The 22,300-nt window shown below is 36.1% G+C and overlaps 2 protein-coding genes across 2 annotated transcripts; both read right to left on the bottom strand.

The window, feature by feature from the left end:
- Positions 1-6,653: 6,653 nt before the first annotated feature.
- LOC137938203 (uncharacterized) lies at positions 6,654-7,523 on the bottom strand. Its single transcript, XM_068783195.1, has one exon. The coding sequence runs from the start codon at positions 7,521-7,523 to the stop codon at positions 6,654-6,656; it is 870 nt and encodes a 289-aa protein (XP_068639296.1).
- An 8,333-nt stretch (positions 7,524-15,856) lies between these two features.
- LOC137938740 (large ribosomal subunit protein uL13y-like) lies at positions 15,857-21,998 on the bottom strand. Its single transcript, XM_068783762.1, has 4 exons — positions 21,637-21,998; positions 21,412-21,528; positions 21,246-21,333; positions 15,857-16,182 (listed from the first exon to the last, which is right to left on the bottom strand). Exons 1-4 carry the CDS (start codon positions 21,906-21,908, stop codon positions 16,039-16,041), a joined length of 621 nt encoding a protein of 206 aa, XP_068639863.1. The 5' UTR covers positions 21,909-21,998; the 3' UTR covers positions 15,857-16,038.
- Between the last annotated feature and the right edge of the window lie 302 nt (positions 21,999-22,300).

The raw sequence follows: 22,300 nt of genomic DNA on the forward strand, positions 1-22,300 counted from the left end.
TGACAGCAAACAATATGGTCAGTGGTTCCACTATCTAGGATCCATGTGGCTTGATTATTGGGAGAGGAGAAGTAAAGTGTTTTACCTAAAAGTTCGTCGTGAGTAGAGGAGTTACCCACATGATTTGCCATTGATGGCTTGTTATGATTGAGCATTTGTAATATTTGTTGGCATTGTTCCTAAGTAAAAAGAAAGGAATTGGATATGTTCTTGTTCTCTATGGGCTTAGTGGATTTTGAAAACTTGAGTCTTCGACAGAAATCAACGGTGGGACCCTTCAAACCGTAATAAGTATATTTCAAATGTGTCTGACAATTTCTAGCATGGTGACCATCTTTGTGACATTTTGTACAGGTGGAGGAGCCACCTTTCTTGCATGAATTTCTGACAACGAAACTTGCTACCTCAGGTTGAATGATGCTCCGTTTATCAGATACATCTTTCTGTCGTTCATGTCTGAGTACTAGAGAATAAACTTTGCCAATCTTAGGCAAAGGTTCCATTGTCAATATTTGTCCATGTACGGTAGTAAAAGATTCACTTAATCCCATGAGAAACTTGATGATTTTCTGTGTTTCTCAATAGGATAGTTCCTCTTTCATAGAGCCACAACGACAGTGTGAGATAGGACAAAGAGAATCTCTCTCATCCCACAGTCCTTTGATTTTTGTAAATATGAGCTAATTGACATATTATTCACAACGCAATCATGTATTTCATTCTCAATGTGAAATAATTGGACGTTGTTTACTTGAGAAAAAAGGTCGCACAACTCATTCCAAACTACTTGTGCTCCCTCACAATAGAATATATTTGCTGCAATATCTCTGAAGATTGAACTCAATAACCAAGTTTTTACAAGGATATCACAACGAATCCACTGTTGTAATTCATTGTCGGTATTGTTGTGTGGTCGCTGGAGAGATCGATCAACAAAACCAAATTTGTTTTTGACTGTGAGGGCCATAATCATGGAATGACGCCATGTGCTATAAATTATCCTCAGTGAGAGGTTGTGGTACAAGAACCAACCCAGGTTGATCTGAATGGTGAAGATACAGTGGGTGAGTCAGATTAGCAAAGTTGGATGTCATATTAGCTATATCCTTGTTGGAAGCTAGTGTGCATAGACTGCGACTCTGGCTTCGGCTCAGGACTTCGAGCTAGACTCCTTTGGTCCAAGTTGACTCGGCAGAAAACTGGTTCGGCTCGGCTTAATATATCGGCTTAAATGATTTTGGCTCGGCACAATGTTTTGGTGCGGCTCAATGGTTCGGCTCAATTATTTTGGCTCGGCTCGGCTCAATATTTCGGCTGATTTTGGCTTTGGCTAAGACCTTAGAAAAAACGCTGATTTAATTTAGTGCATCAGCACCTAGGTCACTTTGTCTCTTCAAACAAAGCGCGAGAGACAATAACGAGGGTCGTCAGAAGGCGCAGTCATGGGACTGCGCCAGACATCGGAGCGTGGTTTGTGAGCATCGTCTGCGACAAAGGAAGGACGGAAGGTAGTGGCCGGGATGGCGCAGTGGCCGGATCTAGGAGAGACCTTTGGTGGAGAATAAAAGAGCTCTGATTGCATCTCTTGACGATCAGCGCAGGTTTATCTCCGTCCATCGAATGAGGGTATGGACCTCGACGAAAACATCGCCAGAATCTTAAGCAGCAACAAGACAAACGGGAAAAATAAAATACAAAGAGCGATCTCAATATCGTCGCTCTGATATCATGTGAAATTCTTTATTTCCAATACAGAAATATATTTAGAATACATTTACGTATAAGGAAATGAATCCCGTTTCAAATTAAAATTACAGATCCATTATTGTCAGATCAGATAACCAGTTAATCTTGGATCGTAAGACCCGTTATGTTCGGATCTTCAACACACATCAAACACTTGAAGAGAAGTGCGGCCAAATCAACCCCATGCCTACACACCAGGATCACAAATGCTCTGAGAGAAGCAACATTAGTCGCCATCTCCTTCTTGGAATCTCTCTTGTCCTTCATGTTCATATCAAGGGCCGAGACTAGGAGGAGGTCACTCGTAGCGAAATAGATTGGCACAGGACGTGTGGCGAGTGAAGAAGGAGCAAAGGGGATGAACAAAGTTGCAAGGGTAGAGGCCGCTCTAGATTGTGCACTTGTTCTACAGAGGTAGTTCTTGACACTTTCAATGGCTCTGCAATCGAAGTTGGTGGAGAAAACAAAAACAATGAAAGCTTGGAGCAGGATGTGTTGATTTAGATAACAATGAGTTTGGCAATTCCTTCAGCATTGCTCTTCTTCATTAATCTCCCTCTTCATCATATCTCTACTATTGCACTAATGATTTTGCTGTGAATCAAAAGACAACAAGAAAATAGACTTGTTCCATTGCGAGAAGAAACATTTTTTTTAGTAAAACCTCGAGGAGAATATGTTGTCCTCTGGTGTTTGCTCAACTGACATACTTCACAGTTTAAACGAGACAATGTTTTTAAAAAAAAGGAAATGCTTGTTGAAGTCATGCTGTTGGCTGATGTCCGAACCGGTTGTGCCATAATCTTGCCTCTGTTTAAGAAATGGAAACTACAGTTAACGAAGACAAGTCCAAGTAATAAAGGTCTATATGTTCATGGCCTCCACCAATCACCTGCTTCGTTGTTAGATCCTAAAAAACACAAGAAGAATGTGAGATGGTGATGAAGCAATTGAAATGTTTGGTGAGTTGGCTAATAGACAAAAAGTTTAAGGGAAACTGGGGAACAAATAAGACATCAGTAAGCGGAAGCGAAGGTGTAGCAGAGGAGGATCACTTACCAAGAACTTTGGTTTGGGATCCGTCAGCTATGGTAACAATTTTGTCCGATAAACAAGTAGACAAAAATGTAATAGACTTTTGTTACCTGTCAAATGCTCGGTGGCTCCTAAGTCAATGATCCAAGATGGAAGGCCAAAATGGAAGAAGAAATAAATTCTTTATATGAGAATCAAACATGGATGTTGGTTCCGCTTCCTTTCTCGAAGAAACCCGTCGGTTGTAAATGGGTATTTACCATCAAACACAATCTCGATGGTTCTGTGGCTCGTCTTAAAGCCCGCCTTGTCGCCAAAGGCTACACTCAGTGCTATGGAATTAATTATGAGGAAACCTTCTCCCTGGTGACCAAGTTAAATTCGGTATGAGTCCCAAAAACATTCTCGGATATCTTGGAGATTCTTTAAAGAAGGAACTTTTCCTTCTAGTTGTTTGACACCGACCACTAACCAAAAGATCCAACCTTTGTTGCCTTTTTCCTTAATTTTTTTTCTTTCGTCGTATGGCTTTCTCATCTTGTCTCACGTGGGATACACTCCAATGAGAAGATAAAGGTATGTAAAATTATACCAAAAAAATAATAGATCCAAATCAATCTTGTGGGTCTTCTAATGAAGGAACTTTCCTTCTACAAGTCATGTGCCAACTAATCATGTAATTCCAACCTTTTCTTTCCCTTTTTTATTTTTAAACTTTTAAGAAAGAGGACCAAGAGTAAATCTTAATGACATAATCCCGAAATAGTGAGAGAACAACATGGACTTTTTAAAAAATAAAATAAAAAATTCTTGCCCCAATGTAAGCACCTTCATGAGTACAAAAATAAAATAAAATAAAAAAATTGAACTATAATATCAACCTTCAAATTTTCTACATATGTAAATATAGCCTTTCAATCATGAAACACCATGGAACCATCAATAGAATAGCAAGACTCCATTCATCAAACAAAGAATGAGAAATCCACAAGCCATATCAATCTAAAAACTTATCTCTTTTACTGAAGATAGCATGGATTAAACACATTGATATTAACCAACCTGAAGCTAATATATAAGATGTAGTAACTCAATCTTTTTTTATCAAAATATGCTTAATAAAATTTCAACTTTCCGTGATATACAACAACATTCATCTCAAGGAAAAGAAGAGAAGAAAAAAATTTTATCTTTGTGAGCCAAAAGAAGTTCAAAACCTAACCTTGATCAATACCTCAAATTCCACCAAAAGAATTAATAAAAACTTGATTAACCAACATCATAATTTTGGGATCCCAAACCTAATACTTTGATACCATGTTAAATTTTGGATCCCTTGATAGTTACTCGGCCAAGAGGGTGAGATAGGAGAGAAAGAAGAAGAAGCGAAGAAGAAAAGGAAAGGAAGAAGGAAGAGAAGAGAGGGGCGACTAAGGAGATGGAAAGAGAGAAATAGGGCTTGAGAGAAAAGTGTAAGGACGAATTTGAGAGAAAAGGGAAAACTCAATGATCTACCCCTTGCCTTGAGTCTTTATTTATAATTTATTAAGGAAGGTTACAAGGACTACATTGCCCTTAGGGCTACAAGCACTCTAAAGGAAAAGACATAAGTAACATACATCATCTTCTCTATTTACACCCTTGTGCCATCCTTATGAGAAGGACACTAATTTATACCCTTTGTCATCTTTTTTACGTGGGGAAGGTATTTACCTTAATGCCCCTTTGAGATGTCTTCCAACAACCTTGATGGAGGAAATAATAAATATAGTTATGCTTTTGTTTCAAGCTGGGATTACATCGATACCTTCCAGCTTGAGGGGGTGAAGTAGAAGAAGAAGTACAAGAAAGAGGTATTTTATTCCACTTGTTGTGGTAATTTTTATGTGACCGAAATATTCAAGAAAGGGGGAGCACAAAAGATGAAGTTTTTGCATTTATGAAGAATTGCATCTATGAAGAATTTTTTTTCAGCAAAATAAAATTGAAGAACAAGAATCCTTTTCATTTCAAGTAGAAGTTATAAACTCCAGCTTGAGGGGGAATGTTGAAGAGCAGATATGGAAGAGTCTTACATGACTCTCACAATAAGAAGTCTTGGTGAGCCAAAATTATTATGGAAGGAGGTCTCACTGAAGAGTTTCAATTAAAAGGTGTTTTAGTTATGTTAGTCTAATATTTATGTTCAGTTGTTTAATTATGCTAGGACTTCCTTTAAGTGTTAGACTCTAGGTATAATTGAGACAATGGTAGTTTAATTGTAATTGGACTCTACAACTTTCTTCTATTATAAATAGGGGTTCATGTACTCAGATTACAACAAGTTAGTGAAGTTTTTCTCATTCTAGAAATTCAACATTATGCATAAAAATAATTCAAGATAAAATGAAACATGCACACACCACAAGGACAAAGAGTTTTTGGTTATCGATGTTACCCTAATAGTAGTCATTGCCCAATAACCCTTACTTGGAAAAATTTCACTATTTTTAAAAGCTCTAATAGATGGAATTATAAATGAGAGTCCGATTCTCTTGGGCACGTGTGGCTCAAGACATAATTTTACAATGCCAATCTCCCCAAGAGATTGTTGTTAGATTCTAGCTCTAGCTAGGCATTTCTATCTAGATTCTATTGGTTCTAGATAAACCTTTCACAAATTCAATAAAAAGAAAGGTAAAAATAAACCCTTAATTGGAGATCCAAAATTGAAGTTCTCTAAATCCCAATTGAACTTGAGGGGGAACTTGACAAGAGAATTTTTGTATAATTTTGTAATTATTTTTTATTGAATTAGAAAAATAAAAGACAAATTTATCAAGAGGTTGATTTTTATTGATTACCCAATTAATTAAATTGAATTTTTTTCTCAAACCCAATTTTTTTGAATTCTTGATTAAGGATTCAAATTATCTCTTCTTAGCCTATAAATAGCCCTATAGTTGATGTAAATATTCACTTTGATTCAACTCTCCCATTCTCTTCCTACTCATGAAGTAGGCTTTTGAGGCCAAACAAGTTAAGATCACTAGTAAAATATGTTAAAAGACAACATAAAACAATGAAAATCATTTAAAAATGATTTTTAAAATATTGTATACTCAAGGTAAGTTCATTTCAGCTCCCACTATATCTATTCATTTGCTCTTTCTTTTTCGATTCTCTAGAGAAAGTACATCCTCTAGAAAATTTCATTATGTATTAATGGGTCCCTAAAATTTTCATCTTTACCTTTTTACTTTGAATAAATACATAAATACAAACTAGAAGCTACTCTTTTAGTCAATGTTAATTAAAGTTCCCCATAAATTTTGGAAGTCTTGATCTCAACTTCTTAAAGTTGTTCTTGAAACTCTTATAAGTTACGAAATGACCATATATTTTCGTTAATTTCCTCAAAATATGCCAAAAGTTTCAAATACTTCAACAACTCTTATAATATTTTAATTTTTTACTACTATTCTTGTTATTGTCTCCATCTATTGAAGTAATTCGTGACTTGCATGTATTAATTCAAGACTAGACAATAAACATGATATCAAAAGCAGTTTTTTAAAATAATTTTGAATCATTCAATCCATACATGATTCATATATAAACTTTACAATGATATTGATTGGCAATGCCTTCATAAAACATGAGCTGCCAGTGCGGAAAACTTTAGGGTCTATTGGGAACCAGTGGAAAATAAAAGAAAAGAAAAGAAAATAAGAATTTGATCATTATTATTCCAAAAAATAGTTAGTGAAAAAAAGAATTTGATCATTATCTTATTTTTATTAACTATTTTTGAGAATAATAATGGTCAAATTCTCATTTTCTCTTCTTTTCTTTTCTTTTCCATGGGGTTCTAAACAGACTCTTATTGTTCCTTAGTAGCTTAGGGCGTTTAGGAGAGAAACCCTAATCTTGATTAAACGCCTGAACGTGCTCTCGAGCTCTTCCTCTATCGCTCTTATACTCTTCTCCAATCCTTCCAATTGCTTCTGAACGTTTTGTGCCTGTATTCCCTCGTCTTTGCCTGACTTGTGTCTGCAAAGTGAACTAAGAGAGACCTCTATCCTTGCTGTTTCGCTCATTCTCTCTGTTGCCTCCTCAGGTGTTACCAGCGCCGTGCCCATCCATTTTGAGATCAATGACCACCTCGTAGTCACTGGCTTTGAGATGAACGTGAAGGAGATAAGAGATTCAAAGAACAAGATGGTGATGAGCCTCGCCACCCTCAGCACACTAATAACCACTAAATGATTCGCTTTATCTTTGATGCAGCAGAATATGGACTTCTCTTCGTTTCTCTTCAAGTCTTTGATGCGCTTTACAATCTCCTTCTTCATCTTCTTTCTGAACGACTTATAAACACTGATTCTTTTGTTCAGTTCCGTCTTGCTAACTAATCTTCGACGAAGAACAGACTGGATGTCATTGATGAGCTCTTTCATCTGCAACATGTCATCTCTAGTCCCCCTGATCGCATCTAACAGCCGAAGAGATCCATCCAGTTCTTGTTCTACCGAATTCGCATGATGGGCTAGAACTTGTTTACTTCGCTGCGATTGAAGCAGGTCTTCGACTGATTGGTACAAGTCTCCGAGGCAAGTCGATGTTGACCGCAAGCCCTCCCAGCCCTTCAATTTGTTCAACTTCTCCTCCAGTTGAAGGTTGATTGGATGTGATCGGGCAGGCATGCTAGTGGAGCGAATGTTGGAAAAGTTGCTCGAGACTGCAATTAGTGCGTCTACCATGTCGCAAGAAGGGATAATTCTGAACTTTTTCTGTATCGGAACTCTTTATATATAGAATTACGATGCATGAACAGACACAAATAGAAGGAATCTTGTTTGCTTCCCAATATTGAATAGCCATTTGGCTTATAATCTCATGAGCATATAAGACCAGAGGCCATCTTTTCTCAATGCTTGTAAGAACAACAGTACGGGTGGTTTCTGTTCTAAATTCTAATTGATTTGCGCAAATGAAGTACAAAACGTGGGATCGAAACATTTCTTCGTAGTTTATGAACGTACGGATCTAAAAGATTTGGTTTGGTTAACCATGATCTAAATCGTTAATATGATAAACGATCTCCAGAATTGGGACAGCGAGGAGTAGTGAAGCTTTCAACGAATGTGAACTCCTGCGGATAGTTGATGTACAGTTGATTTGAATTATTAGACTACAGAGCTTACTTTCTTGTAAGTTTCGTGGTGCCATTAATATGGTTTGTTATATATGAATTATTAATAGAGCACGATTCCTTTGAAGATTCACTAGATCTTGTTGTGTTTTGAACCGACAGGAACTAAGATAAAGCATGGTTTTGGAGCTTTTATTTGTTTTTTAACAGAGAAAGAGATGGTCTGGATTTTGTCTTCTTCTCTCTTGAGCTTTGTTAATTCAATCTGGGTGTCTCATGTTCTTTTCGGACCATTTGGGTTCATTCCCATCTAATTAAGCCCACCCCAAAGAGAGTTGGCAAGTGATGGGCATGACGGATTTGTATCAATAACCTTACAACCCCTAAAAGAACTCTACTCTTAAAAGTTGATAAAAAATTTTATGATTATGTACAACTCATAGTTGTGTATAACGATCAATGTTATGAAAATCAAATTGATTACCAGCCCAAAGAGGGTTGAACTTGGGTCAACCAGGTTTAACTGTTGTTTGACATAGAATTATGTCATTATTTTAAAATAAAAAAATTTCTAGATCAATGTAAGACTTTCTCGTGATTTGCCTATTAAGTGAAGGAAGGACCCCTACCTTCCCATCGCCTGTGCAAAACTTTAAGCGCTTATAGCTCAACTAAAAGTAAATAGATAGGCAAATGGAAGGCACATGTGCACAACCACAAAGATTTTTTTTTTTTTGTTATCGATATTTCCCTAGTTGTAATCACCGCCCAATAACCCTTTTTTGAAAAAATTTCACTAATTTGCTCCAGTAATGACAAAGAGATTTGGCTCTCTTTAAGCCAAGTGTAACCCCCAATTACATTTTCCCAAATCTCTCTACAAGAGATTCAATATAAATTAGATTTTGGCTTTAGAAAGTAATACCTTTCTAGATTCATGGCTCTAAAAGGCCAATAGTTCTACCTTTCAAGGTACAAGAAAACCTCTAGTAAAGAAGTGAAAATATAAAAGAGAAAAGTGAAACTTATAATTTTCTTTTGGGGAGATAATCTTCTCCTAGTGATATCCATGCTTTCAAAACTTTAACCACATGGAATGATACGTGTGGAGCTTGATGGAAATCGGTCTACTAAGAAATTCACATAGAATGAAAAGATATGCAAAATTTGGGTTTTTTCTCCTGCAAAAGGGTAATATTAAAAATATTTTCTCAGAGGTTTGGTATGCTACTATAAGTTCAATTCATATTCCTTTATAAGTTTTGGAGCTTATATATAGGTTTTCTAGCCAAAATACTTGTTATTTGACAGTTTTCAAAAACTGCACAAAGGGATCAATGGAAATGTATGACCGATCAATCAAACCCCAAAGGGTAAACTTTTAGCCTTATGATATATTATGATTGATGGTCTAATTGATGTCCTAGTAAGATTTTGATTGACCGATCATGTTTTGTAATTTCTGTCAGCAACAATTTGTATGGTCGATAATGCCCAAGGGGGTTGATTGATCATGCCTTATAAACTTGTCCATTTCTAGATTAGTTGATTGATCAAGCCAACATTGGATCTAACATGATTTTACCATGTGTCTAACAATCTCTCCTTTTATGATGATGATAAAATCCCTACTTTGAAGTTTATATACTATAAAAGTACATGTTTATAATTTTGGAAAAGGTATGATATTGCCAAAGGATCGTATCTTTATACATGTTCCTAATTTCATCAACCATATGAAATTAAGTCTTAAATGTTCTAGCATTACAACACGGGCTCCCCTTAGATTTGTGTGTGCATGCTAATTGACTTCCACTTGATTTGTGCATACCTGGGTCTTTCTTCTAATATATTCCTCTTTAGTGTAAACTCCCCTTTATCGAAGTAGGACTAGAAAGTTTTTTAGATTATCTTGCAATTGGATCCTAATCCTTTTCTATCACATTTGGCAAAATTCAGTATATGTAGAGGCACAACAATTATTGAGTTTCATTTATCCAACAAAATAACCTTTCCCTTAATGTGTAACTATTCTGATTATGAGGAAATGCCTAATATACAATTATAGTTGACTCAAGACATCCAAACATAATTACTTGCAAGAGCAACAAATCAATGATTGGGAACTAAGCTCATGCCAACAAAGTGGCTAAATTTGCCAAATCTTGATTAAGTTCAATTTGTTGTCGTATGACTACGTTTTAAATTTTAACTTACGACTATGGATCTGTTTGATCGGTGGTAGAATCATATTAAGCTCTATTGTTTTGATAATAATAAAATGGGTAGCTTGAATGTGTGCTACTAACGGTGTTATCTGTGTAGTTAGACGCATTCCTTCCAACATGAATATTACAAGGTCTATCACAAAAGCTAAAGATAACAAATGCTGAATCAAGTTCCCCAGTCAAGACCCAAAGCAAAATGACTTTGAAGATTATTGCTACGAAGAAAACTTACAAAAATAACAAGAGAGAAGAACTAAAAATTAGGGTCTAAGGATCATTAGAACATCTCAAAAACTCTCTACATTGTAAGTGAAAGCCTACCAATCTAGGATTGTTAAGCACATGTAATTTAATGGAACTTTAGGACATGCATATTTCAAAATCATGTTTAGCCAATGCATTAAAATGCTTTATAACTTGTTAAACCACTTAGAAATAAAATTTCTCATACTTTGAAATCATATTGAGCAATCTAGCACAGGATTGATAGATCAACATTTGCCAATGATCGATCAACCAAAAGTGTACAGGCTAAAAATATAAAGCATGATCAATCAACCAAAAGTGCATAGGCCAAAAATATAAAACATGGTCGATCAATCAGGGGTGATTGATAGGTCAATCAAAACTTTTGTGCTATAAAGCATGATCGATCATACTTGTGCAGGCAAACGAAATTACAAAGCATGATTGATCAACCTATTAGATTGATCGATCAAGCATAACAATACCATTCATGGACATAAAACATGATCGATCATAAACCTTACTTTGATCGATAATTCTTGTATTGCAACCATGAATTACAAAGTATGATTGATCATGTTGAGTGCACTGATTGATCAAATTAAGTTTGTTAGCCCAAAAAATTTGTTAGAAGCTCACATGCATGTTCATCTATCGATTGAAATATAAATTAGTAAGCTATTTTCATTGCAGCAAAAATATAAAACCAGAAACTCATTTCAATGTCAATCATTACCGTGCTTATCAATCATTTCAAGTTTCACAATTCTCAATGTATTGAGAAAACTCGAAGGACCCTTAAATTATCTTATAAATGTCTGAAGAAAGTGCTAAATAACTACAAAGATCATAAGAAACATGGACTCCTCATGATGATGTGATTATGTTTATTATCTTGCAGAAGAGGTCCATATAAGATCTAAATTAGGAAATGGCAAGTGGAGGGTCACATGGCCTAAAATTGCTACAAGAATTCAAAGACAATGGGAAAATAAAAGACGAAAGATAATGTTATCAATTGTTAAAAAATATGAACAACAATATAGAAGGTTGATGGTTGAAGTATGATCGATCAATGGTTTTGCTCTGATCGATCATGCTTTATATCCCTGGTTGAAAATATTGGAATATATGATGTAATTAGGGTGCCACTGATGTAATTGGTTTACATTTTCTGTCTTTTCTTCACTCTTATTAGGGTGAAGGGTATACTTATAATATTGGTAGTTTTGATACCTATAAATATATCTTATGAGGGAGGGTTTGGATCAAGTCCACAACCTCCTTCTTCTTATTTTCTCTCAATGTCTGTTTCTCCATGACCTAAATTATGGAGTCCTAAAAATCAACATGGTATCAAAACATTGATTTTTAGGACTCGTAGCTATGGTTTCATTTTAGAAGTCCAATTTTTTCCCTTTATCAGAAAAGCTCAATCTAATTTTTAGCCTGTATTTCATCATACACATCGTTGGTGTAGAGGGTATTCTCTCTTATAGTTCTGCCAAAGATATATTTGATCTTCCTTTATTTGGAAAGATCTTGTTCTCGGTTATCCGCTCTACACAACAGTCACCAGCACCATTGTGTTGCCATTTCTGGATGACAAGTCAGTCTCCTGCTCCGTTAGTGATTCTGGAAACCGAGCGAGCTCTATTTTTCTGCTTTGATTACTGTTTTTAATCCAAGTTATCCCGTTGCCGTTGTCAGAGAAGACAACTCTACCAATCCCATCTTTTGCCGTTTTATTTTATTTTCACCCATCGGTTCGTCCTACTTACCGTCCTCAGTCGAAGCCTCCCCATCACCGCCTCGGTTGTTGTTGTCGGTTCTACTACTCCATTAACATAAGAAGTTTCCATTAACTTTGTTTCATCCAGCTTGGCCTTATCTGCCAGAGACGTGCTCGCTGGAAAAACCAGAGACATTATTTGTTGAGACTTTTTATTCGTACCCGTGGGTCTTTTATCGTCGTCTTGTGAATGACAGGCATTACCCACTTTAGTTATTATTTTCACTATATTCGTTCAAAATCCTTGAGTTTGGTTTCGACTTATGTTTTATCACCCATTTTTACCTTGTGAGAGTTTGTGTCCAGTTTCGTATTTATCATTGGGACACCGTGATGGAAGAGATTATTACTACATTTATGTTATTTGGTTTAAACTGGGATAACTGCCATTAGTTTTCATTTTCTGTCTCTTCTTCGCTCTTATTAGGGTGAAGGTTATACTTGTAATATTAGTAGTTTTGATACCTATAAATATACCTTATGGGGGAGGGTTTGGATCAAGTCCACAACCTCTTTCCTCTTGTTTTCTCTCAATGTCTTTTTCTCCATGACCTAAATTATGGAGTTCTGAAAATCAACAAAAAAACTTATGTTTGATCAATCAATGTTTGAAGGTCGATCAATCAATAACATAATTTTATATTGTTTGGACATCATAGATTGATCAATCAATCAATCCACTAGGAATGATTGATCATGCTTTATATCACAGTTTGGTCATGTTCTGGTTGATCGATCATGCTTTATATTTTTGGCCTATGTACTTCTGGTTGATCAATCATTAACATATTTTAATTGATCAATCTAGTACCAATTCACTAAGTAGATTTTCAAAGCATGAAAAAAATGACCTAAGTGACTCTAACATGTTTAAAGTATGTGTATGCATCATTAAAACATGTATAAGTTCAATTTTGTCTTAAAGCTCCAAAAATTTCCATTATACCTCAAATTTTGAATGTTTGGGGTCACTCTCTTACATAGACTGAGTTTTGTGATTTTTATGACTTCTTAAACTCTAATCTTCAATTCTTTGCCATTTTCTTTCTTAGGGTGTTTCGTGAAGATCACTTGGACTCTGTTGTGTAGCTCGAGGTCTTTAAGAAACTTTTGTTGGTTCATTGTATAGACCTTTGACTTTTTAGTTTCTTGAAGGAAATGCATATGAAATGATATAATTACCATTATTAAATTAATTAAAATTTGTTATTATCAAAATCAAGAAGGGAGTCAACACTCGGTCAACAAATTTACCAACTGGAAGTTTTGCTGTTATGGCAAGAGGTGAAAGTGAAACAAATGAAATGACCGAAGTTATTCATAATGAACAATATGAAGTGCAAATAGGATATAACGGTGTAACGGATTCAGGGGTTGAACAAACACCTGGGTCAAGTGATGAGGGTGGCTCAACTAGTAGCCATAGTTGAGGCCGTTGAACTCCTTTGTGAATAATTTTAAACATTGAGCTCAAGTAATGGGGGAGAGGACGAAGTAGTGGTGGCTTGTATTGAACAACTTTATGCTGCAATTCAAAAATTAGCAAAAGTTAGGAATAGTTCTGAAGTAAATTAATAGATTTATTTTATTAAAAAAATCTTAATTTAGATACAAATATTTACCACCATGCTCCTTCTTTGTTGGATACAAATTAAAAAGTCAGTCATTGATATGAGAAAAAAAGGAATTTTTTAAGTTAATTTTTAAGTTATTCTTTGAAGAAAGTAGAAATATGAGGATAATAGGAAGAGACCATGTTAATTTATCTGTTCTATAACCATTATATTTTGGATTTTTGCAATTATTTTTTATGCTATGATTTTTCTTGTTGACAATGAGAATGATTGTTTGTGTTATATATGAATTTTTAGTTATATAAGGGAATTTTTATGTTAGTATCGATGAGTTCTTAATGTTTATGTGTTTGTTATATAGTTTGGTATTGATATTTTGTCATTATACAGGTGTCAAGACTACCATTGTTATTAACAATAAGAGTGTTGTTGTTGTTGTTGTTTTAGGAGTAATGGTAACCTCCATTGTTATCATGCCAATGTATTTTGAAAATGGTTATGCGCCAAGGGGTTCATATACTCTTAATGATGGAGCATAATAAATATCTATTTAGACATGTTTATAGGATGAGGTCGTATGTGTTACGGTCCCGGATCTGACACGTGGATTCTTTGGGAGGATCTGGAGTCTGCCACGGGTTACGGGTCTTCCAGGCATTACCGTAGAGGTAGTAGGAAGACATGGGGAAGACGAAAACGAAGATCAAACCAAAGGGAAGCTTGAAAACCCTAGAGCTCGTTGAGGAGAACTCTAAGTCTCTTTACGCTAGATTTAACCTAATTCTTAATACTTCAATCCTTTCTTTTTTCATTACTCTTACCCCTTAAATAGGGTTCACCCGGTTAGGGTTTACAATAAAATATTCCAAAAATACCCCTATAAATAAAATATTCCAAAAATACCCCTATGACCTAAAACTGAAATAAAATAAAGTAAATTAAAGAAAATACTAAAATAATAATGTTATTGCGTGCATAACAGTATGTTTTCAACAACCTTTGTAATTTTTGAAGAAGTATGAAACTTTTTTGTGAACACCAAGAGTATTAAAGTCGAAGAGCAACTTATTACATTCATGGTTACCATATGTTAGGGCCAAACTATCCAGTATTAATGGAACGTTCTAAATGTGCTTCAATAGAGTAAAGATGATTTTCAAATTAAAAAATGATTACATATGCCCTCCTTCAACTAAAAATATCCATCCAAAAATAGCGGGCAATGATAAACATTACCTATATTTTAAAATAAACCACTATTACAACTATTATGTATTTATTTATTTTAAATAATAATTATATTCACTTTCAATGTGCAAATTTTAGAATTATATTGGAGCAATTGATGGGATTTATATATAAAGGCCCGTGTCATTGGCAAGTACACTGTTGGGTTTTGGAATCGGAAATAGTACTTTAACCAAATGTGATGGCAATTTGTAATTTTAATATGGAGTTCATTTTTGTAGTAGATGTGGGAAGGATTGGCAATTGATACTCGCATTTTCATGCAGGCATTAGATGCACCAAAAGGGTTTGTCATCAGAAGAGGTAATATGTTTCTTTCTTTTTTGTACATATTAGCTTTAGTCATATTAATAATTATTATTGTTTTATATTGTAGGAAAGTACTACTTGGTATTTGTTATGTATACTAACTTGCTTAAGTTTTTGGCATCTTAACGTTCAACTAGATATTATTTAAATAAATATGATGAAAATCTTCTCCCTTAGAATGTGGCAAAATTATTCAATCGTCGGCATTCATCATTAAGAATCATTAACCGTTTTGTAAAATCATAACAACTCAAACATGGAACAATATGTAGAGTGGAGTAGTTGATTCAACTTGACCGATTTATTTTTAGATAAAAAAAAATTTGTTTCGAATAATTTTCATTTATTTCTTTAGAAAAGATAGAAAAATATTTTTAGTTTTTCCTAGGATATAAATTTTTTACCGGGCCTTTATAGATTTTCAAGGAAACATAGACTTATTAATAAAAAAAAAACTTTTGGAATTGGAAAACATTTAAGTCTTATAATTGATGAGAAAATTGACTAACTGGCGTAATTTGCAACAAACTGAAGAAACTAGATATGGTTATTAGAAGCCACCAAGTAACTTTAATTTAATAAGATACGCAAGTAACAGAAGAAAAGACTAGGAGAAATTATCTTCTACCAACTCTCGGCTACAAGGTTTAGTTCTCTGACGGCAATAAACAAAAAACAGAGATCTAAAACAACAAAACTGACATTTTGATCTTTTGCTACTCCCTCCTAGTACTTGATTGGTGTAAGAATGTCAAGCTGGGTGCCCAGTCGCTCCTCAGCAGCATGCTCGGCCTTCTTCCTGAGCTTTGTGAGCTGCTTCTTCCTCTCATAAGTAATCTGAGATCTTTGTTTCCTCTTCTCCTCAAGCTCCTGATTAAATAAACCAAAACACAATTATACACTAGGTCATTTGGTGCAGAAAAATTTAGAAATAAAGTCACATTAACAGCAAAGTTTGCCCCAGCACAAGCAGATACACCTTTATACACAAACACGTCTTATTGTTAACTTTACAGAAAGGCATCTATGCCCTTACAAAATAGAGAAACAACAACTGATGACATACAGCCACAAATTTACAAAAAAGAAAAAAAAATTGAGAATATGAACAAACGCGACCACTGCCTTCTCAACTCTAGAAAGGTCCCAGTCTTCAACGTTCAGAGAAAACAACTTAAAAAGTTCATTCTCAGAAAATAAATAGAAATATAGCTGCTCTAGCAAATGTAAAGGACTTGTATTACTCTCTAAACACACATCTAAAATTGTCACATATCTTCTTATTATAGACTCTAACACAACCATGGACTTGCCTAAATAATTCATGTCAGCACAGTAGATCTTTCAACAAAATTAAACTTTCTAAATTCTAATTACTAACTTGCTAAATTAAAAACAACTTGGTAATAAAAGAATTCCAGTAACTAACCCTTCAAAACTTTACTTTGTTCACATTTTTTCTATTATTTGTATTCTTTTTGTCGATTGTTACCATTTTTCCTATTATTTGTACTTTTTTGTTGATCTTATTTTCACCCTTTTGTACTTGCCCTTAGATGCCCTGCTTGAACTTTCTCTTAATAAAGCCTCTCATCATTATCAAAATAACTAATAAGGAAATTGCCACTAAAAAACTTATTATCTTTAAGACTTTCCTAAATTGACTACTAATAGAAGAGACTTACTAACTAAAGACTCTCCTAGTTGGAACTACTGATAAACTAAGAAACTACTAAAGGTAGAAAGTTGCAGAATTTTCATGAAAGTACTAAAACTGAGGTATTTCCTAAAACCGTAATTGGCACAAAACATAAAGTGACCATGTTATGATCTTGGGGGACCTGACCTGGGGTATGAGCCAGCCTAGTAAGGGATAAATTTAAGTGTCTAGCTTTTCATGTTCCATTAGCTATGGAGCTTTTCGTGTATTGCCGATGTACCTAATATTTGGTATCAGAGCTAGCACCATATCACATGTTCGAAAGTTAGAAGCGGCATCCTATGACAAAGGGCTACCAATGCCAGAATGAAAGCCCTCACAAAGGTGAAAAGGGCTACCTAATACCGAGTGGAGTCATTATAGAGTCGACCGTCAAGGAAATTGGCAAAAAAACGTGGTGAATTGTATGATCTTGTGGAGCCCAACTTAGGTATAGGCATTGGGTTGGGGAAAACATAGTATTAGATAGGTTTAAGGGCTTAGCTTTTCATGTTTCATCAGCTCTGGAGTTTTTGGCACATTTGTTAGGTACCTAACATTTAAGGATAAAACCCAAAATTATGTAAAAGCACACATGTACCAAGATAGGGGATGGGTACAACTTGTAATTTGGGGGGGGGGGGATTTATTATTAAATAGTCTAAGGGCGCCACCTTAAGGGTAAAAGTGGCAATTTAATTTTGTTTTCTAAAAAATCTCCTACAGAACCAAGTGAATAAGAGAAGTAGAAGAAAAAATAGAAAGTAAAGAGGCGCCACCACAATATAGAAATTGACGGTGGCACCACCTCCAAAAACAAGGGGCATGGGACATGGGAATGAGGGCAAAAAGGCAAAAATACCCCTCTCAAGGTGCTGCTCAACGATAAGTCATACTTGCCTCTTCATGATAAGATAAGGTTTGTCCTTAATTGATGTAATCTTTCAATTTCCTAGAATCTCCTAGATTAATGTAATTTTTATATTTCCAAGAATCTCCCATTGAGTTATGGGATCCTAATTTATTAAGAAGTTTTCCAAAGAATGCAATGAAATGGTGCTGCCTGAAAAAAGACACAGTTAAGTCTTTCCCAAAATCTCTCTTACCTCTCTTTCACATCTCAAATTCGTGCTCTGATACCTCTCCCCTCTTTTGTCCTCTCTTCTTCATTCTTTTCCTTCTAGTTCTCTCTCTCCCCCTCTCGTCCTACACTTTACTGCTCTTTTATTCCCTTCTCTTATTCCAACCCTCTTAACCTCTCTCTTCAACTCTTCCTTGCACTTTTAAGAAAAGATAAAGACCTTTCACAAGTGGAGTCCTCTGGACCCAACCTAGGGTATGGGCACTTTTATTTTTTTTATAAAGATGTATTTATATTAACAAAAGAAAAATTACAAAGGGGGAGAGAGCAGATCTCTAACAAAAAACGATTGAAGGGTTGATCCATGCTTAGCCAGCACATCTGTTGCCAAATTTGTGGATCTCAGAATGTGAGACTAAATACAAGAAAATAAGGAGGCAATTTCTATTATCTCCCTAAAGATGTCACAATGGCGCCATAGGGGAGGGGATCCACACTCACACCAACCAATGACCACCTTTGAGTCCCCTTCAATGTGAAGGAGACCATTGCACTTGTCTCTAAAAACTCGGAGCCCGTTGAGGAGGCCATGTAGCTCAGTTGATGTAGAATCGAAGATGCCCTAAGGGGCCGGTGTATGAGAAATGCTAATTACCTCAAGAATCCGAAATGACACCTCTGCAGCCAACAATCCCAGGATTACCAAGAGAAGAACCATCAAAGTTCAACTTAAGGTATCCGGGTTCAGGAGGGGTCCATTCCTGCATGACTTGGACCTTTGTTCCAATGTGCATCATTGCCAAGTTTCTCCAATTATCACGGATAGAGGTACCCACAAAGGAGGAGACGGACTTCCTAGTCAAAAGCCAAGAGGAGATATGGCCCGCCACTTGGTCCACGACTCTTCCCGCTGATTCACTTTTTGCATTGAAACACCCTCGGTTTCGCTCACTCCAAAGCCCCCACAGGATGAAACTAGCACATGCGGAAATCATCACTTTCTTGAGACCAGGAAGGGGAGTACCAATGAGCGACTTGCTGATTGGGCCAACCTAGAATGGGATAGGTTTAAGGGCTAGCTTTCCGCATTCCATCAGTTTTGGAGCTTTTAGTATAGTAGTTAGGTACCTACATTTGGTATCAAATTAGGCACCATATTACGTGTTCAAATCCCGTAGGGATGGGTTACCCGATGCTAGGTGAAAGCCATCAAAAAGGTGAAAAGGGCTTCCTAGTCCAGAGTAGGAATTGTCATAGTGTGGGACATCATGGACGGCGACACAGAAGTGTGGTGGATTGTTATGGTCATATGGAGCCCAATCTGGGGTATAAGTGTTGGGTTGGAATAGTCTAGTATGGGATATATTTAAGGGCCTAAGTCTCCACTTTTCGTCAGCTCTAGAGCTTTTAATGTACTGGTTAGATACTTAACATTTATTATTATGATCTTGTAGAGCCCAACCTAAGGTGTGGGTGTTGGTTCCGTCAGCCTAGTATAGGATAGATTTAAACGCCTAACTTTCTTTATTCTATCAACTCTAGATCTTTTGGCATATTGGCTAGGTATCTAACATCCACATTCCATCAGCTTTGGAGCTTTTGGCGTATTGACTAGGTACCTAAGATTTATTTTTATGCACTTGTGGGACCCAACCTGGGGTATGGGTGCCAAATTGGGCCAACCTAGTCTATGATAGGTTTAAGGGCCTAGCTTTCCGCGTTCCATCAGCTCTGGAGCTTTTGGTTCGATACCCTACATCAACATACCGAATCTTATATACCCAGCCAATACGCCAAAAGCTCCAGAGCTGATAGAACATGGAAAGTTAGGCCCTTAGACCTATCCCATACTTCTACACTGGCCCAACCCAACACCCATACCCCAGGTCAGACCCCATAAGATCAAAGAGTAGTTGTCTTCTGATCTTCTCCTTTTGTCCTTCATTTATATAATTTTGATATTCTTGATGAGTGTCTCTATCATCATATTCTTCGACTTTATTCCACAATTCAGTAATGTAATACATCACAATGTCAAAGAAATCGAAGTTCACAGATCCAAAGTTCATAGACTATACAAGAAACCATGTGAGCACCATAGTCCACACAATCCATGGAATTGCACCAAAATAGTTCATGTAAAAGGAAATCATCATGTAATAGAAAGAAATCACCAATTCACAGAAAAGACAACCAAGGCAACAACATCAAGACATTGTATCAAGGTGTCCATACATCAGAGGAAACAAAAACAACTTTCAAAGCATGGGAAATTAGCAAAGAACAAAGCTAATAGAATGTAAACCCCACAACTTTTTTATGGGTATGGCCTAATTAGAACATATAAGGGACTTTAAAAACCAGATTAAAGTCAAGAATGCATGCAAGAGCAATCATCATATGCTATAAAATTCGCTTCAACAAGATATTTAGATAGAACCATTTCAGATAATAAGTATACTTCCTACTTCTGGACAGCAGTTGAGTTTCGGACAGAAAAATACACTAAACAAATCGAATATTCAGAGGAGAGATTTTGGGAGTGAAAGTGGGATGTCAGAGACACTTAGGCCCTAAAAGCCAAACTGGAACTAAGTTTTTTTTTTTTTAAGTAGGTGTGAATATATTGCAAAAAAGAGAGAATACAATACCTAGCTAAAGTGGCAAACTGGAACTAAGTTGCTAGAAGAAAAACCATAACAGTACTAAAAGAGTAGCTAAGGTCACCATATCAGTACTAAAAGAGTAGCTAAGGTCCTAATTGCATATTCAATTCATCAAACATCTATTGGAACTGGGTAACCAACTTCTTACTTTTCTTGAAAGACTATCAAATCCAGCAAAAAATTGCAAATCAAGCAGTCTTGACGCTTAAGAACTTTGAGTGAAAAATAACATCCTAATAATAGCAATCATTTTCAAGACGCCGGGAAGTATGCAAATGGTCCCCTAACCATCATTAACTAGTCAAGTAGAAGTGCATCATAAACTTATGATTATTTTGGGGTCTAGACACCTCTAAGATGTGAAGAAATCACTGGTATCGAATAATACATAGACAAGAATCTCAATTGAAGAGAAAAACAAAAAGAATTACAATGTAATTTACTATGGAGTGTGACTATTCAAGGGAGCGCTGTAAACTTAGCTAACCTTAATGGTATCATAGTGATTCCATCCAACTTCAGACGAGAGCCGACCTAACAAACAATACTTGTGACCCGCTTGAAGCCTCAAAACCCTATAAACAACATCAGGTATTCATTAGTAACCACAGTAAGAACAAAAAGTCACAAACATAAAAAGTATAATTACTCACTTGAGTGCGTCTGGAATAACCATCCTCTTCATCTTATCGTATGGGGGAGGAACTCCCTCGTAAGCTTTGAAACGAGCAAGCGCCGCTGCCCCTCGTTTTGTCTTGTGGGGAATCATTCTGATGAAACAACATAGAAAGCAATTACTTCAAAAACAACTAAAGCGTGAAACAATTTATCACCAAGCAAAAGCCCGTTCAAACGCAAGGAAAGGGGGAAATGCGAACCCTCTGATGGTTCTCCAGAGGATCTTAGAAGGGGCACGAAAGTGGATAGGACCATGGGATGGTTTGGTGTTCATGCGCTTGCGAAGGAAGCGATGGTACTTCATCTTCTGCCGGACGAGGCCCCCAGAAAGGCAGATCTCCTCGCATCGGACCACCACAACCTTCTGCCCGTTGAGCAGCTCCTTGGCCAGGATGGATGCCAGACGACCAAGCATGTGGTGACGAGCGTCCACCACCACTCTGCGAGCGCATATTCCGGAGCCTGACACCATTTTTCCCGTCCCGCTCGGTCTCCGGCGCAAGCCCTGTGAAGTGTAAAGAAATATAAGAGCGGCCCTCTAGGGTTTTTGGTGGCACATTTCAGGGTTATTTTTAGCGCATTGCAATGTCATGAGACACTCGTAGAAGCGAACGGCCCATACAAATCTGGGTTTGGATTAAAAAAAAACCTCAAGAAAAAATCAAAATCAAAATAATAACTATGCTGCTACATGTCACTGAGCTCAGATTCTAACCTACATAAAACTTTGGGTATGCTAACTTGCCTGGTTTTTTGGAACCTTATTGTTCGTTTAAATGAATATGATGAAAATAATCTCTCTCTAACTGCAATTGATTTATTTAACCATCAATATTATTCATTAAGAAGCATAACTAAGGGGAC

Source organism: Aristolochia californica, unplaced genomic scaffold (genome assembly GCF_029961685.1).
Source record: "Aristolochia californica isolate CCGP_79_NKW_82.1479 unplaced genomic scaffold, dmAriCali1.0.hap1 SCAF_8, whole genome shotgun sequence".
Taxonomy (NCBI): Eukaryota; Viridiplantae; Streptophyta; class Magnoliopsida; order Piperales; family Aristolochiaceae; genus Aristolochia; species Aristolochia californica.